This window comes from Numida meleagris, chromosome 14, assembly GCF_002078875.1.
Source record: "Numida meleagris isolate 19003 breed g44 Domestic line chromosome 14, NumMel1.0, whole genome shotgun sequence".
In the NCBI taxonomy this organism is placed as follows: domain Eukaryota; kingdom Metazoa; phylum Chordata; class Aves; order Galliformes; family Numididae; genus Numida; species Numida meleagris.
The window spans coordinates 5,595,235-5,612,744 of record NC_034422.1 but is presented as its reverse complement, the minus strand read 5'-3'; the positions used below and the strand labels follow the sequence as shown (position 1 = coordinate 5,612,744).

Here is a 17,510-nt window from a genome sequence, read left to right as displayed (position 1 = left end):
CCTACCTTGTAGCTGGTAGTTTCTAGGACTTGTCATTAGCCTGCTGAGCACCAGACTAACTCTCTTGTACCTGGTTAGTATAGACACAGCATGCATGACATGTTCAAGAGAGTGCAAAGTAAGCTCTGAATGCCACGGTAGTGTTTCTAATGCATTCAAGATTCCCAACAAGAAATCCATCCAAAATAATTATCTTAAGTTTTAATAGTCTGAGAAATGGGGCTGTGTGGTGTGTTTGTGCGTCCTACTTGGGGCACCGTTCTACTGAATGCCAGAGAACACTGACTGCTGGCTTCAAAACCGAAGCAACTTCTTTGCTCTGGAAGTGGTGGCCTGAGCATACAGCACAATAATTCAACTTTTATTGCCTACAGGTAATATGCAGTATGATCACAACAGTTAGCCATCAACTCGTTACAGACATAAAGTACAGGTCAATTTTGTAACACCTTCCTAACAACAAACTCCACCATTTCATCAGTATTGTGGCTGACCCTGCACATCCTGACAAGCTTGGCAGTATCCCTAGGCACTTCTACAGGTAGTAAAACCGAGATCCAGAAGCTCACAAGGGATATTTACAAAAGAAAAAAAGAAATGGCAGCTAGCTGCCAAATTAATTAGAATTAGACCTTAATTAGATGGAAAATTCAGGTCAGGATGAGAACATAATTCAAATCTCGTGGGCACCGACGAGTGCTTTGTTTCTAAAGTTGTTGTGCATTTTTAAGATAGCAGTGAAGCTGATTTCCCTTTAAGAAAAATGACTTGGCCATCAAATAAGGATAAAATTATTTTTTCAGATATGCATGATGGCTCTTGGTTCTGATAAAAATGTTGATCTCTCCCATACTTCTAGATGCCCTACTGACGTCAGCACTGGGATAGAGAGAAAGATTTTTCCAAACAGGGAAATGGAGATGATTGTGGCGAAGACTCTAACGGAGTCTTCAGTGACAAACTAAGCAACTATCAGTCAGACAAAGAAATAAGAGAAGAAATCTACCAAGCCAAACTGTGATCTCTTATTGTCACTGAGACCAGGATGTGGCTCACTGTCTCTTTTGCACTACCAAGGCAGTGAGCAGCTGCTCTGTGCAGGAACGGTGATCCAGTTCTAGAAATCTCCCAGCAGCAACACTGTCCTTTGTGTGCACGGTCTCCCGGCCTCTGTGGTAGACAAACTCTCTACCTGCTGCTGGTACAGGAACATACATTTCCTAAGAACAAAAATCGATAAAGAATGAATTCAGATTATCTTAATTACCAACATTCAAACTCATATTTAATCACTAATTTTTCTACTGGGTTTCTGTAACTGTTTCATCCCGGAATTTTTTGCATTTTGCTGTTTAAGCTATAAGCTTCTTAAAGAGAGAGAGGGGAAAAAATCCCTAGACATAATACCATGAAATCAAAGAGCAAGCTGACTGGAAAAAAAAAAAAACAGTTACTATATTTAAACTGCATTATCCTATCACAGAACTGCAGTTTTTAAACCCTTCCACTTTGATGCAGCATTTTTGCAGCATTTTAATATGCTTTAGTAATTTAAAATGGCTGAAACATTTTAATAGCCACAATTTAAGAGGAATAAAATAGTACCGTAGGAGGAAGAATTAATGCCCCCATTTTTCACTCATAAAGATGTGTATCTGAAATCAGCTGAGGTAATAAGCGCAGTGAGTTTGGTGGTCCCAACCAAAGTCTCATCAGGCAATTTGCCAGCCTGCAAAAATCGTCACGTAATTTGGCACAGTTAAGCAGTATAACCTTGCCTGTGCTCACTGAAGGAGATCCAGGCCTGAAATAGGAGGGTTACTGCTGCTCATGGCCAGCATTCGGTGTATTGCCACAACCAAGCGCCATTTTGTGTGGTGCCCTTCCGTGCTACATATAACTCCAGTAAAAACTATTAATCTTCTTTGAAACTTGAGCTACAAAACAGACATTTTGTGTACAGCGAGAGACAATTCATGTGATGACCAGTGACTCCACAGTGAATCTGCTTTGCAGCCATATGGATGAGTTAATGTTACTGCAGTTTGAAGGAAGGCAGCCTGCAGTCCTTTCGCAGGCCAAATTCCCATTTACTTCAATTAGTAAGCATTACAGGAACAGTTTTAATGCTGCTGCCTGATGTGTTGGCTTCTTCTTCTAATATATTACAGTGAAAAAAAGATAGCAGGCCAAATGCATGAATGGTATACTTCCATTATGTGAATGGAATTTCATCAAGGCTAAAGCTAGTCCATTCTGTTGTGTTTCTTTCCAAGGTAACGCTCTACAAACAAACTGCAACTTTACTTCATAACAGCAAAATAAATCAGTTTCCTTCCTCCTTACAGACAGAGAATGTAAAGCTATGTGCACCTGCTGGAATACTAGTCTTCTGGAAGCCTTCATGGGCTTGCACAGCTGAGGCAGAGCTGAGCTGCCTTCGTTTTGATTTGGGTCAGGATAACCATCTTCTTTAAGAGACAAGACAAATTGCTTAGGAAACTTTATGAATCCCTGGATAATGATGGGAAATTACAGTTTTCAGTTCACAAACCTAAGTTTCTATTATATGAAATGATGCCAAAATGATCGGGTACTGATTCCGATGCATCAGTTTTGCACAGGAAAGTGACTGTAAAGGAAATTCTGCTCTGGAGGAGGAACACCTGTAGAGCAGTGCTCAGTTCAGCCATTCTTCTCCCCAAATTCACTGAGCTGTAAGAGCATTCAGTGGCAGGACTGTACTTTTGGGTTCTTTCTGTATTTTTTATGAAGCGTCTGTGTTCAAAAGATACAAAAGAATGGGAAAAAGCTAGTCCTCTGTTCTCAATGGATGAGAAACAAGGAAAGAGGAGCTGTCAAGCTGTAGCTGAAATAGTGAATCCTAGAGAATGCCAAGAGTTCACCAAGATTAGGTAGAATGCAGAATCTACTTTCCTAGCAACATTTTTGCCTGTTAACCAGTTAGACTGAAAGGACACTATATCTACTTTTTTTTTTTATACACTGTCAACCTCTAATTGCACATGCCATGGTTCTGGAATGCTAAATACTTTCCTGTAAGCCTTTTTGGAAACAAGCTCAAAAAGGAAACCAATAATGACATACAGAGTACATAACAGAGGGAAATAACTTTGAAACATGACATTTTTTTGGTTAGAGTATGCCTACATATGTGCAGTGTGATGCAGCGGTCCAAGAAGCAACGCAACTATATTCAAGCAACATTTGGGCACACGGACTAATCCTGCTGATAAAGAAGGATAAAATTAATATGGGCACGGAGTAACTAATTCTCGTACCTAAACTAGGTCATCATATCTAACTCATGAATTTTTATTCAGAACTGTCCTCCAAAGTGCAGACATGCTGTCAAGAAATCCTTATCTGGACATTGGCTAATTACACAGGAATCTCTTCTAGGGCAGTTGCACTTTTGCTAGAAAGGATGCAGGGCAACACATTGCCTAGAATGCCATGGTGTTATATATCGCTGTCCCCTCTCCTCGCTTCCTGCACCAATACAGAGGTAAGATTTTTTCCTTCCAGATCAGTTTCTCACAGTGTGATACTGTGGGTGGTTTTTAGCAGCGATGGATATGCATTTTGTATGTAGGATCTGCATTTATGTAAGCCAGCACACATGAACAGATCAGCCCTTGCATTTGCACATGCCTAAGAACTGGCTGAAACCAAGTGTTTTTAAGGGAATTTATATTGTGTACTGTACAGTTTGCTATGTGTATTGCTGGTGTGACTGATGTCAGCCGGTGCTGATCTAACAGCTCATACTGCATTCATTGAAGTTTCTGTGAATTAAGGGGTAGGATGGCTAAATCAGTCCATTTTCAGCATTCTATATCTGTTTTTGAGTCTTTGTCACTTACGGAGATACTGCGCTGGGGGAAGCTGCTATCTCACACCACGCACACTGCTGAAATCACACTGTGCAGTTTATCCCTCCTCGCGTTATCTCCGTGCAAGCCAGGGCTGAGTGTGCGTGTCACTGTTATGCTGGCAGGGCAGCGCGCGGCGGAGCGGGAATTGGGGAAGTCGAATGAAAGACGTGGCTCTGCCAGCACAGGCCCCGCGCAACCGAGTGGGACCTCTGGGGAGCGAGCCCCTCTGGTGCCAGCAGGGAGGCACGCAGCCGCGCTCCTTTCTTTCCCTCCCCTCCGCCGGATCCATGGCTGGGTGAGGCTGTTGTCCCCACATCAGCGGGCACAGCCCCACACTCACCCTTTGGCTGTTTTTTGTCACGATTGAGGTGGCGGCAGCCCAACCCTCCACTGTTCGGCCGTTTATGTGAGGTTCCTGTCACCACAGAGGCGGGAGCAGCCCCACACGAACTCTGTGGCCGTTTATGTGAGGTTCCTGTCACGACAGAGCCGGGCCGCCCCACACGCGCGCTCCAGGCCCACATTCCTGTCACCGAGCGCGCTCCCCTCAGCCGGGGCAGCCCCGCTTCCCTCAGCCACTCTGCGCGGGTTGAGGCCGGGACAGAGGGCGGCCACAGCGGTTCACTCCAGGCCAGGGGGGCGGGAAAGCGTCCACCCCACCTGCGGGCCTCTCCCACGGCGGAGCGGAAGCGCTCGGCCCGCCACACGAGGCCTGCATCACCCCCCGCCTCCTCCTCCTCCCCTCAGCCGAGGGCGGGCGACCGCGCTGCGCAGGACCGCGCCTCAGTGCCACGGGGCGTGGCCTCGCTTTGCCCCGCCCCCCTCCGCTCGGCCGGCCAATGAGCGGCGTCCACATGCCGCGGCGGCGAGTGGGGCCCCCGGCGGCCCAGCTCCCGTAAGTTACATTAGAGCAGCCGCCGCCGGTGCGCGACCGGAGCGAGCGGGAGCCAGCAGCGGGGCTGGGCGTGGGGGGGGGGGCGGCTGGAGCCGTGACGAGGGGTCTGGCTGAGGGCGGGGAGGGACGGATCGCGAGCTTTGCCCGACTGCGCCTTTTCCTTTTTCTCTAGAGGCGAGCGGGGCGTGCCGTTCCGTGCCTTGCCGTTATCGCCCTCCGCGGGGGCGACCCCTGAGGAGACAGCGGCCCCGGGTGCGCGCCTCTCCGCTCTTCTCAGCCGCCCGCCCGCGCTCGGGGGGTGCGTGAGTTCCCCCTTCGGAGAGGCGGCCCGGCTCCCTCAGAGGGCGTGTGGGGTGGGAGGGGGGGGGGGGGGCTTTTTTTTTTCTTCCGTCAGTTTTCCCTTTTTTTTTTAATTTTTTTTTTTTTTCCTTTGGAAAGAGTGAAGCGGGCTGCGTATTTGGAGGGGGGGGTCTATGGTGATTGCACGGGGGCTGTGGGGGAGAGAGCGAGGGGCTGAGGAGGGGGCACTCCGCCGCCGCTGAGGAGGAGGAGGAGGAAGAAGCCAGGCTCCATTTGCCGCTCCCTGCCCCGGCCATGGAGAACGCGCACACAAAGACTGTGGAGGAAGTTTTGGCGTATTTCGGGGTCAACGAAAGCACCGGGCTCAGCCTGGAGCAAGTGAAGAAGCTGAAGGAGAAATGGGGTTCCAACGGTAGGTGAGGCGGCCCTGCTCCGCGATGCTGCCCTCGGTTCTTTCCCCTCTTCCCCCCCCTCCTTCACGCTTTTCTCCTGCTCTCCCATCCTTCCCGGGGCCGCGCTCGGAGGCCTGACGTGTCTGTGCGAGCAGAGCCGGCATCTCTTGCAGGACCCGGAATCGGAGCGCGGCAGAGAAGATGGCTGACGGCAACTCCACCGCGTGGGTTTCTTTCAGAGCCCGGGCACGGCGCTGCTCGGATGGGGCTGGCAGCTCCGCGGGGGAACCTGCCGTGCTGAGATGGAGCGCTCGCTGCTGTTCGCTCTTGTGTTGTTTTTTTTCTTATCCTTCAATTTTCCCTGCTTTCCGATGCCTTTCTGTCCCGTATTTTACATTCTCCTTTCGAGTCGTGGCACAGAATTACGCTGATGTGGTATTTCTGTTTTTTTTTTTTTTTTTCCGAATCCTCGGCCTCATTTAGTCCCTTTAGAACCGTCACGGCGCTGTGTAAAGATGAAAAGCTGTGAGAAGGTTACACTTTTCTGCCTTTTTGTTCAGCTTGAACGTCCCTTCCACGCCTCTGGCTGTGGGGAAATAAAGGGAGAGCAGAAATAACCCTGAAGTGGAGAAAAGAGCTTGAAATATTTTGAACCAAGCTTCCTTTTTTTTTTTTTAATTATTTTTGTGAGCGATGGTGGGTAAAAATCTTTGTCAGCATTTGGAAAGCATTCTGAGCCTTTGACCCTTTGTATGCAGCAGCAGCAGAAGTCACACAGCTGGCTGGAGTGATGACTTGGCTGAATCATAACCCTTAGCAGATCCCAGCTAACCTGTCTGTGCCGTAAAGCGCACGACTAGCAGGCCCGTTCTCTCATGGAAAGAGCTCCTTTAATGACCATTTCGGTACGGCTCTCCAACCCAACCCAGTAGAGTCTACAATGCGAGAGCAGTATCTGGTGGGTGTCTTATAATGCTCTAACGATTTCTTCAATGGTTTCTTTTTTCTGACATGCTGCCTGGAAAAATCCGTGACTGATAGAGTTACCGGCTGAGGAAGGTAAGTGTTTCAATGGAATCATCTAATTTTTGTCAGTAATTCGTCTTTTTTTTTTTTTAGTGCATGACTAAATGTCTTCTGTGCATTTTGCAGGAAAAACCTTACTCGAGCTTGTGATTGAACAGTTTGAAGACTTACTAGTTAGAATTTTGTTGCTGGCAGCTTGCATATCTTTTGTAAGTATGAATAGTTCTTATTTCATTGATTTGTGTATCGCAGGTTCAGGAGTGACCTATGTTCACTATATATGAATGATACACACTGCTCTTCTCTTTCTTCTGAGAGGTAGAAGTATAAGATGCTAAGTAAATTGTTCTCAAATTAATTACCTTGTGAAGAGGCTTTTGTATGCTCGAAAACAAAGTTTCAGGGAATCTTATTGTATGAGTCAGAAGTACATAACTACAGTAGACAGGTATTTTAAAAGCACTTCTCGTTCAACCCAGCTTGCATGTTTGAAGTGGGATTTCCCAATGCTTTTGTTGGCTTTGAAGACTAACCTTGAGTAAGCGTTTAACTGGTCATTCTTCTTGCCTTTGAGTTAATCGTTATCAAGCTCAATGTATAATCATTGGAAGACATTTTTGGATGCAGTGCAGACTGGAAATAGAATTACATGGCGAGTATTCCAGTTGCCTTCCCTTCCTGATAATAGCAAGGTGACAGTTGTTGCTTTTGACAGTGACAAGAATGATGACGGCTGTGATGGCACCACTGTTGACCAAATTTGGTAACTGACCTTTGGGTAGCCCAGTCATAAAATGGACATCTTGCTTCGCGTACAGTTTTGAAAGAGCAAGAAGAGTTTAACTGATTTTTTTTTTACAAACACGTTGAGCCAGTCCTTTTGCGCAATACATAGAGTGTGTGTTTGCTGAAAAACTGGAAAACTGAACAAACTCTCTATATATAGAGGGAAGGTGAAAGCTCCATGTCTTAGGGAGCTGGATGACAGAAACAAAAGTGTGCAGAATATTAAATTGTTCAGAAGTGAAAGTTTATAGTAGACTTTGCCCCGGAGTTGTAATTAACTGCTTTATAAAAAAAAAAAAAGGAGGCAGCTCTTGGGGGTTGTGGAAATTGTGGTGACTCTAGCTAAGGGCAAGGTAATTACGATGGGCAGAGAAGAAACAGTTCTGTGGAGATGTGGGGGAAAGGTTGTCCTGGTGTGGCTGCTGCAGCGCATTGTGCTGCTGCTCCTTGACTGAGGCAGGTTTAGCTATCCCCATGCAGACTCCTCTTCCAAAATGCTGTGGGTTTTGGGGTGTGTGTGTGTGTGTATATACCATTACCAGCTGAGTGGTGTTTGGTGGTGTTGATCTTGACCATGGAGATAGATATGCTTTACTTGCTCTTAGATTTCCTGGGGAAGAAATGAGGCTGCCTATAGGAATGTGAATAAGCAAGTCATTTTAAAGCTCTTTTTCCTCCTCTTTTCTCATTTTCTCCTCCTGGAGGATGGGAAAGGAGAATGAGGTAAATGACAGCGCAGAATATTGTTAACCTTTCATTCTAATGCAAATTACCTGTTTTTATTATAACCAAGTGAGTGTAGAAATTGCATTCACCAAAACTTAAAGATGTCACTGCTGAAGTGAGTACTCAGTACATGGCCAGACTGATTGAGGTTGTGTACTGCCAAGCACACACTGCAAACTTTTAATAACTGGATTCAATTTCTTTTTTTCAATACGCTTAATTTTCTTAATTAAGGGGAGACTGCACTCTAAAAGAGCGTGGGATAGATCTATGTTGTCTGCTTCTGTGCAGCTGGGATGGTATATGACCTTGGACTGCTGCTTTGCCTTTTCTGTGCCTTCTATTTAAGAGTTCTGGCTATGCACTGTAACACTATTTTAGAAGTGGCAAGGATTTTCTTTTTAATGAACTATAAAGGAAAAATCCTGATATATTTTGCTTTTGACACTTTAAAAACCCTTCCCCTTTGTTTCTTTTTTCCTGTTCATAATGGGATCATCTGTTGTCTTCTTTTGACACTTCTTGGTGAAAGTATATTAGAGGCTTTCATGGTAGCAGTAAGGAGCTGTTGAAAATGTTGATAGAAGGACTGGATTGCTGTAAAATTGGATGTAATTAACATGGGGTAATTTGTGTTGCTGAAAATGTTTGAATTGTGTGTAGCTGCGTTAGACTTGTGGACAGAGAACTTTAAAATACTGCATTGAATACCAGAGCTGTACGTAAAGCTGGAGCTATAAATTATGCTAAGCCATTCTTGTGATGGAATGGCTTAATGCTAGAAGTTAACTTCCATGTGTGTATTGTGCTGTCTTTTACAAGCCTTAAGAATTCAATTTTGCCATTGGTACTGTTGCGAAGCATGCAGAACTCCCTGTACCTTAGAGATCTCAAAGTGGATAATTAGACTTAAAATGGAGTCAGCTAAATTTGTGTTGTTCTTGGATGTTGAATAATACCACTGAGAACTGCTCTTTATTAAATAAGTCAAGACTTGAACTTCCTTGGGGGCAGTGTTGGACCCCTCAGAATCATACTCTGGGACCTGGTGAAGTGCTGACTGACACTTTGGTTCCGTGACTGCTCTTTACTGTAGATTGTTTGATAGAGCTTATACTATAGTATTTGAGTGGAAGGTAGGACTTTGTGTAGTGTAACAACAGGAGTGTGGATAATGGCTCCTGTTTGAAATAACTTCCAGCTGAAGACTTTTAGACCTGGTGTATATCCAAAGAAAGATTTCTGTCGAGATGCTTGAATGAGTAGTTTACTTTAAATGGCAGTGAATGGGGGAAAATGGCTCACCAGGTTTTGGCTTAAGAGTGAATGATCCCTGAAGCCCCAAACTCTTGCTGAGCCTTTGAATTACTAGTGAGAGAGCATAGTGTTAGAATCAGGAACAAGACTATATTTTTAAGCTTTCCTGTGTCAGTGAAAATTTGTTCTAATTTGAATTTGAACGGTTGTGCTTACTGAAGATCAAATGGAGCATGTATTTTGCTGTGCCAGTGGCATCATATTTGTAATGCATGCTTTCAGGAAGGCTCAGGTGCTGCTAGGGCGGTGCAAGGAGCAGTTCTTCACCATCTGTACGCTGTCAATTTAAAACTTTATGGTTCAGGTCTGAGAGATGGGACATCAAGGTACGTTAGATTACTATTTTGTATTGTGGAAGCTTTTCTGGTGATTGTGACCTTAAAGCTTACTGTTAGGATGGATGGCACAGAAACAACAGCCTTGAATCTCAGGGTCTTCATTCAGCTCCGTTTCTGTGTAGAGGCATCGCCTATTGCATAGCGCAGCGTTCTGTGTTCAGAGCCCCTTTTGTGTCCTCTGCTCCCACAAGGCCTGTCAGGTATGTGTCAGTAAAAATAAATCAGACTAACAGCTGAATCTGTGTCACCCTAGCTGATTGTAGGGGTCATATGCTGCCTGTTGCCTTGGCTGTAGATATTGTGCGCTGCATTCCGAGTTGGAGCTGCTGTTACAGATGTGCCAAGTTAGTAACTGCTTAAATTCTTACACTGTTATTTCTCCAATATTTTTACTGGCCTGAAGGTATGGCTTTTGAAGGGAAACAGTGTGATTTCTGATGCTGAGTAAATGAATCTAAACGCAGACTTGGACCTTGTCTCAATATTTTGTCAGACAACGGTGAAGCCTATGCAGAGGTCACTTACAGAATACATCTCAGCAGTTCTGAGGCCTTTGTAGCCTGAATTCTAAGTGCAAGTAAGAGGATGTTTAATTATCTGTGAATTCTGGCTTTTAGTCCTTCTACTTCAATAACATTCTCTGAAACCTACTGTATTTAAATTAAAAAAATCAGCTTGCTTTGCTCTGTAAATGACTTTCACAAGTTGCAAAATATTACTTCTGTATCTGAATTCAGAATATAATGCTTTCATAGAATCATAGAATTGCTCAGGTTGGAGAAGACCTTCAAGATGATCAAGTCCAACCACTCTGAAGAGCCATGTATGCTTAACTGTGCGGTCCGATCTTTACATCACATCTTTCTTGAACTTTCTTCTACAAGATGGAAAGTAGGGGCTAGAAACTCTTCCAAAAACTTGGATTTATAAGAAAGTTAAAACATAAAGCCTGTGAATTACAAGGGGTATGGCCTCATTTGTTAGAAGGTGAGCGGACTGCTGGTGGGGGCAGTAAGGTGTGCTGGTAAAACATGGCAGGCTTTGCCCTGGGCTCACCCCAGAGCTACCTGTTAAGGTCAGTAGCTGCATGTGGCACGAGATAGGGATGGCTGAAGTATGTTACATTGGCACGCTTTTAGCTAACCTCTGATTACTCAATAGGGCTCGAGATAGCAAGTGGTGAGGTGACATAGCAACGGTGATTCCATTTTAGTTTGTATAAATTGAACAGGAGGTGCTGTGTGTCTTTATTTTTTTTTTTCTTGGGTTTGTTATGCTGAACGCAGGAACGTGTCTTCATTTAAGAAATATAGAGTAGTGTTTCTATCTGATGGGTACTTAGGATCTGCTAACCTAATATAAGTCCTGATTAATATTTATGGTCAAGATTACATATATAGTCTCCTTGGGTAGCAAGTAAAGCTTCTGTTAGTGGATTGGAGGAGTTCTCTTCAGTATTTCCTGGTGTTCAGGGTACCTGAAAAGTAACTGGGTCAAGCATCAAGACTACTAAAATAGTCTGCATCTGCTTAATTTTAAGCTAATTTGTATTGAAAAGAAAAAATCATTAAAGGAGGGCTTTCTGAGCAGTAGTTAGTACTCTGTCCAAAGCGGATGTTAATTCCAAGTGTCCTGTGAGAAGAAAGCTCACTTAAAAGTTGACCATAGTTCTGCATGACCAGCTTTAATTAGCTTAAGGCTTTTTTTTTTTTGGACAGGATGAGCTCTTACTCCCTCTGCTTTCTCCTGGGTTTCCAAAAAACCTTTTTGTTCTGATGGCAACGAACCTGTTTCCTTTTCTTCTGTTGGCAGCTACAGCCTGCTGGGCAACAGAACTTTATCTTGAAACTTCCATTCTTCTAATTCACTTGTCTGCTTAATGATAAATAGACACCTGAGGCAACTTGCCATCATAACTTAATTTATAGAAATGCTAAAGGCTGTAAGGACATGTCTTTCCTAGCTGTGTTCATCATTAGTCTCCCTCAGTGCTGGCTGACTGCTGTGTTGTACCTCTGATCCCCTCTTTCTTTTTTCCTGCACGCTGTGACTCTTGTAACCCCCAAGTCAAACGTGGTGAATGAAGGTTCTCCTCTAAGCTGCATGTGTCAGCTGCTGGTATGGGACTGTTAGGTATTGCTCTTCATTTCCCTTATGCTTTCAGACCTGCATTTCTCTTGAGCAATTATTTTTATTCTTTTCTTATTCTTATAAACTTCTTAAACGGTAGCTTTTCTTACTGACCATACGGCCTGAATAATGTGTTGGAATGGTAACTTAAGCTTTTCTATGTGTGAGTTTAAGCAATTGTGGCTGAAATATGATGGAGGCCTTTCTGAGTAACAGACAACTTTCATGGAAAGCCTCTTCAGGGTCTCCATGTGCTAGTGGAAAATTTGTAACACAAGCTCAATACCTTGGACAAGAGTTACAGGCTTTGGCATGTCATCTGTTGTTACCAAAAGGGCCTCATTAGATACTCCTCACTCAATGTTTTGGACTTGCTGGTTTTCGTTGTTAACATAAGGCTACAATCAAATAATGAATCTCATCTGTTACAGCAGTATGTGTTGCCTGTCCCAAATGTCCTAAATGGAGTGTTAATGTAGCAGTAATTTGCTGTAGTAAAACCAAGAACCCACATTAATGTGTTCTGTTATGTGGCTATATTTAGATTCTAGAACTAGAGCCCTTGTTAATAACTGCATGGAAACTTTTGCAGGGAGATGGGTGTTGCTTGCTGCCAGGATTAACGGGTTATTTTATTTTAATCTAGTTACGAATTGATAATTTCACCCAACAAGCAACTGAAGATCTAAAACAGTTTAATACATTTGTGCTATTAGGGTTTCTAATCTGTCAGCGCTTTTTGAAGTAACGATTTCTTGAAGGAAAGATCCCTTGAGTAATGGATTCTGGTTCTCCTTGATGTATTTGTATCACACTCTCATTGTAGCTGCTTTCCTTACCTCTCGAAGTTGCAGGGTTTCTCAGTGTTATTTTACAACCCACATGCTCTTCAGCCTGCAGCAGGTTCTGATTTAGTGCTATGTAAAGCAGGTGAGATGCTTTACTCCAGTTAACCTTGCAGTTGCCTGCTCTGTTAAGAATGCTGTGAAATGATTGGATTAACTTGTTTTTTTTTCTTGGAATCTGGATTGATTCCAGAGAATTCCAGTAAAGAAAGGGAAAGAAACATATGAAGCAGCTTTTTCTGATAGTTGTGTGTGTCTATATGTGCTGGGAAAAGTGGGATGTACCGTTAGGCCTTCGTGTAGCTCTTGCAGTGGTGGCAAAGAGTAAAAGCTGTCCATGGTGTAAGGGGTGATGTGATGATTGAAAACTGCCGTGTAGTCTGAGCTGTCTGGCAGATCAAGTGGCAGAAGCCATTTGGGATTGAGGATGAGTAGGGTGGGGAGAAACATCGAGATGTGGAGAGCATAAGAACTCCTAACTCATTCTCTTCTCCAAAGGGATTACACAGACCCTCAACATATTGCACTGCCTGTTGGCGTTTCATTCTTATTAATCATAACCTGGACCTTACAAGTTTATCCTTTTGTAATAAAATTGGTTGTTGCGTTGGATTTGCTTGACGGTCTGTTTGCTGCTTGAGGCTTTCATGCTGCTGCTCCTTCCTTTTAACATCCTGGAGCGTTTCACAATTGAGCAATAGCTCTGAGCAGCATGTTAGTGGATTTGTGGTGATTGCTTTAGTAATGGTTTGCTCACTGCAGTCTTCTGGTGATTCAGAGCACTGTTGCCTGACTACCAGCCCTAATTATCTCAACACGTTGTTCCTATTTACTGTCACTTTCCAGGCTTCCTGTTGCTCAACACGCTGACGAAAAAGCTCTTCCTCTCTGGTCATGTTAGTTTGACTTGAGCTCTGTAGGGGCCTGATGCTCACCCGTTCTTTAGGTGTCAAGTGAATGGCAGAAGCCTAAAACAAGAGCACGAATGGAAAGCAAATGAACTAAAAATCTTGGAGCCTTTTATGCAAGTCATCCAGTTGATTTACTTAAGGGAAAAAAGTATGATAATTTGTATTAGATACTTGGCTTAGAAGTCAACTTCAGATGGAATTGTACAGTTCACTTAAATGCTTCAGTAAGACACCTCATATTTTAATTTATAGATGTTTCTTTTTCATATCTCACTGAAAATTTATAAAGCTATTTTCATTTATTTGTCTACTTTGATAAAGAACGATTTAGTTAAAATTCAGATTCCAGCTATCCATAAACCTTTGTCATGCAGAGCTCTAGTGCTCTTAAGTTAGAAGTCAAGCTAATCAATCTGCATTTTCTTTCAGACAGTTGTGGGGGGGGGAAAAAATTGCAACTTTTCATTGCCGTAGCCGTTGTCACAACAACTTCTGCTTTCATTTTTGAAGCGGGAGTAGCCATATGATTCCCAAACAGTTTTCTCCTTTAAAAGGAGAGCAGGCTTGGGAATGAACTTCGTGCTGGTTCATTAAAGATTCTTTCTCCTTTTCCATTGTGTATTGCCAGCTTGTTCAGGAGCTTGGAAGATTTGAGAATACTTCAAAACTGCTGAAGTCTGGGGATTGGAACCTCAAGCTTACTGGGTCTTAGGTTTGCAAGGTGTCTGTGTAAATCACTTCATTTGAATTGGTGTTTCTCTCTCGCAGGTGCTGGCCTGGTTTGAAGAAGGTGAAGAAACAATCACAGCGTTTGTAGAGCCTTTTGTAATCTTACTTATCTTAGTAGCCAATGCAATTGTGGGAGTGTGGCAGGTATGCAGATGTTTTTGCAATACCAATCACGAGTGTCTTGGCATTTTTTGGTTTAAGATGAAGAACTGCACACTGTACTGTCAGATGTTTCATACAATGCAAGCAATGTGTGTTGTTAGCTTTAGATTTTTAAGAGTCAGTGTACCATATAAACTCAGGACAGAGTTGATTAAAGGTGAAATGAAAGCTTTAGAAGTTTTGCCAGAAAGACCCAGTGCCCATCAGTGTGTTTGGCCACATGCTGAAGAACACAGGAACTGAACAGTCCAGTATGAAATCCTGAATTCAGGAAGTAAATCAAACACTGCAAAGCTAAGAAGCGGTCGGTTGGATCGGCTGGCAAAACAACAACGAAAAGAGCAGATGGAACTCTTGTAGTCTTGTTTCTTGTGTTTCCTGTTGAGAACAATTGCTATGCTTTAGTGCATTTATTGGTACAATTAACAAGGTATTAATTCTGCCTATTCAGTTACTACCATTGTAATTATACTTATGAAGACTGCATTTTCATGAGGAGGTAGTAGTTATTTCTGAAACGTATTTTTCCTGCATTCTCAGTTGTGGGATTAATTGGATGACTTTTTTTAACTAATGTTGGCAGTAACGTGTTCTGAGACTTAAGTTGTCAGAATTATGTGAACAATTTTCTTCTACCAATTTGATAACTTCAAACAAAGCACATTTTCTTAGAATTGTTTCTCTGCAGGTAGAAAGTATCGTAGGGTTTTAGGGTAATTGATGTTCTTTGTGAATTTTCTAAGGAGGTGGTATTAATGTGACATAATTACTTGCTGTCTAAGTTAGGTAGGCTTCAGGCTTCTTTTGCTTTGTACAAACACAAGCAAGCTGGCTGAAGACATTGAGAAGATTCACTTTTGGGTGAGCAACACCCAACTTGCTGCACAACAACTAGAGCTGGTATGGTGGGAAGAGGTAATGTAGAATGAGGAATAACAGCAGTGCACCTTTAAATGTCACTTTGTATTCAAATCTTCATGAAGCTGTTGCACAAGAATTAATCTTTGAGTTACGATTCTGCATGTAATAATTTGAAGCGTGTGATGTAAGGTAAAGCTGTCTGTATAGTTCATGAATGTTCTTGTGTAGATCTCTAAACTCTTGTGGGAAATGATCGATTTTTCAGCTGTGATAAAAGTGTGCAAAGAATCTTTACATATCTACATGCAGTGAACTTAATTGTGAAACAGAACTGCTGCATGGATTAAATGACTCATTCCCTTCTTTTAAATGGGCATGGAAAAAAGTCACAGTACATAGTCTCCACCCATACATGTATCTGTTTCTACAGGTACTAGATGTGAGCAACTGAGTCATTGCCTTAGCGCTGCCGTTCTCAACCTTCCTTTCCACGTGCACGTTTCCCAAAGTGCCATTTGCTAATACTTCAGTGATTGAGAGGGCAGGGTAGTTACCTTAAAATCAAGCAAACTGGGAGGAAAAAAAATCCATGGTTCCAGACACTGAATTGCCTGCCGCAGCTGAATCATATCGGTGCTGCAGTGTTGAGGGACAGAGTTTATTCACCTGGTTAAATATGGGGCTAGCATTAATCCCAGCTTTTGGAACCTGGTACCTGTGCACTGCCTGGCACAGAGCTGTGTACCATGTAAACAGAAGTCCTTCAGGGGAGCTTTGGCAGTGCTGTGTGAGCTGCTTTATTGTATGGAAATACCTAGTACCTCAGCCTTTGACTTTTTGGAGATTGTGTCTACTTTCTTGTATGCTGGCTCAAGTTTGTATTTGAAAAGGCCGACGTATGTTTGAAGTGCAGACATTCTAATAATTGTACTTACCCGTGCCTGTATCTGTAATCATCAGGACTGTATGATGTCTGCACTTGTCAAAAGGCTGGAAAATGAGAAATAAGTCACTCTTCCTTGAGCTAGAGCAGCAGTAATGACAAGCTGTTGATTTCTTACGTGGTCCTCTATCTGGGTAGAATCACAGCATTGCCAACAGTTTCTAGCAGTGGTTAGCTGAGGGAACTGCACTTGAGATAGGAAATGAGAAGATCTTGTCGTGTGAGGACTCATCTAAGTTTGTCAGCTGTTAGAGACCATGTGAAATTTCTAGTCAGTATGCTTAGATGTCACTCCAGTGGGATTTGATTTGGTGAGATGCATCCGATAATAATGTTGGGGAAATGGAGTTCTAGCTCTGTGGCTAACCCGATAGTAGAGTATAACTAAATAGTTGGATTTGAGTCTTAACTCAACCTTTGGCTTGTTTCTGCTAGTAAGTGGAACTCAGTATTGCTAGCCTACTCCAGTCTGACTGTAAGCTGCTCCAACTGGTAAGGTACAGCAGAAAACTAAACTGTATCTCTGAGTTGCAGTCCTATTAAGTTCAGTTTTTTTTCTAGTGCCACGTGTGTTTTTATGTTACGTAGTACTGTTTGTGGCCTCCCTGTGACAAGACACAATGGATATTCTTGATGGGAAATGCTGCTGGATTGAGTAAACATCAAGTGGCTTCTGAATACCCACTAATATTTGAATTACATTGTAATGATTTCCAGTCAGCAATGTAGTAAGGGGATGTGTCATGTAATGTTCTGTATGAATAAGTGTAGCTGAGCTAAGTAAGTAGTACTCATATGATACTGCATTTGGAAAACCAGGTCTAACATGCTTATCTTTCCTTACCGTGGAGGCTTCTTAAATTGCATGTTTTTGCTGTCTTTTAGGAAAGAAATGCTGAAAATGCTATTGAAGCTCTTAAAGAATATGAACCAGAAATGGGTAAAGTGTATCGACAGGATCGGAAGAGTGTTCAGAGAATCAAAGCAAGGGACATTGTCCCAGGTGATATCGTGGAAGTGGCAGGTAAGGCTCAGTGATGTGGTACATGTTGTGTACCTTGTAGAGCTGTTGTGAGGGCCTTGTCTTAATGATTTGAGGCCCTGGGGGAACTTTGCACAGAAGCCTAAGTATATGCTTCACTTAAGAACAATCTTGCTTCTGTTCATCTGTAATTACCTTAAATGTGCATTTGCACTGAGGGGATTGTTTTTCAAATTGCTGCTTAGTTTAATTAGTAGGTCTAAGAGCA

General features: G+C 43.1%; 1 protein-coding gene and 1 long non-coding RNA gene across 28 annotated transcripts in view; one reads left to right on the top strand and one right to left on the bottom strand.

The window, feature by feature from the left end:
* Positions 1 to 4,377, bottom strand: part of LOC110406310 — a 37,809-nt gene extending 33,432 nt beyond the window's left edge. For 25 of the 27 annotated variants that reach the window (XR_002443394.1, XR_002443403.1, XR_002443382.1 and 22 more), the window contains exons 1-2: positions 4,240 to 4,377; positions 1,007 to 1,220 (exon numbers count right to left, since the gene is read on the bottom strand). This is a non-coding gene — a long non-coding RNA (uncharacterized LOC110406310). Of the gene's footprint in view, positions 1 to 1,006; positions 1,221 to 3,171; positions 3,529 to 4,239 lie in introns of those variants that run through there. The other 2 variants (XR_002443393.1, XR_002443386.1) reach the window with 2 other exon arrangements.
* The window catches only part of ATP2A2 (ATPase sarcoplasmic/endoplasmic reticulum Ca2+ transporting 2), a 41,579-nt gene continuing 29,331 nt past the window's right edge, over positions 5,263 to 17,510 (top strand). The window contains exons 1-5 of the mRNA XM_021412596.1: positions 5,263 to 5,506; positions 6,528 to 6,545; positions 6,639 to 6,721; positions 14,334 to 14,438; positions 17,146 to 17,284. Coding sequence (XP_021268271.1) covers positions 5,389 to 5,506; positions 6,528 to 6,545; positions 6,639 to 6,721; positions 14,334 to 14,438; positions 17,146 to 17,284 — 463 coding nt within the window. The 5' untranslated portion in view covers positions 5,263 to 5,388. The remainder of the gene's footprint in view (positions 5,507 to 6,527; positions 6,546 to 6,638; positions 6,722 to 14,333; positions 14,439 to 17,145; positions 17,285 to 17,510) is intronic.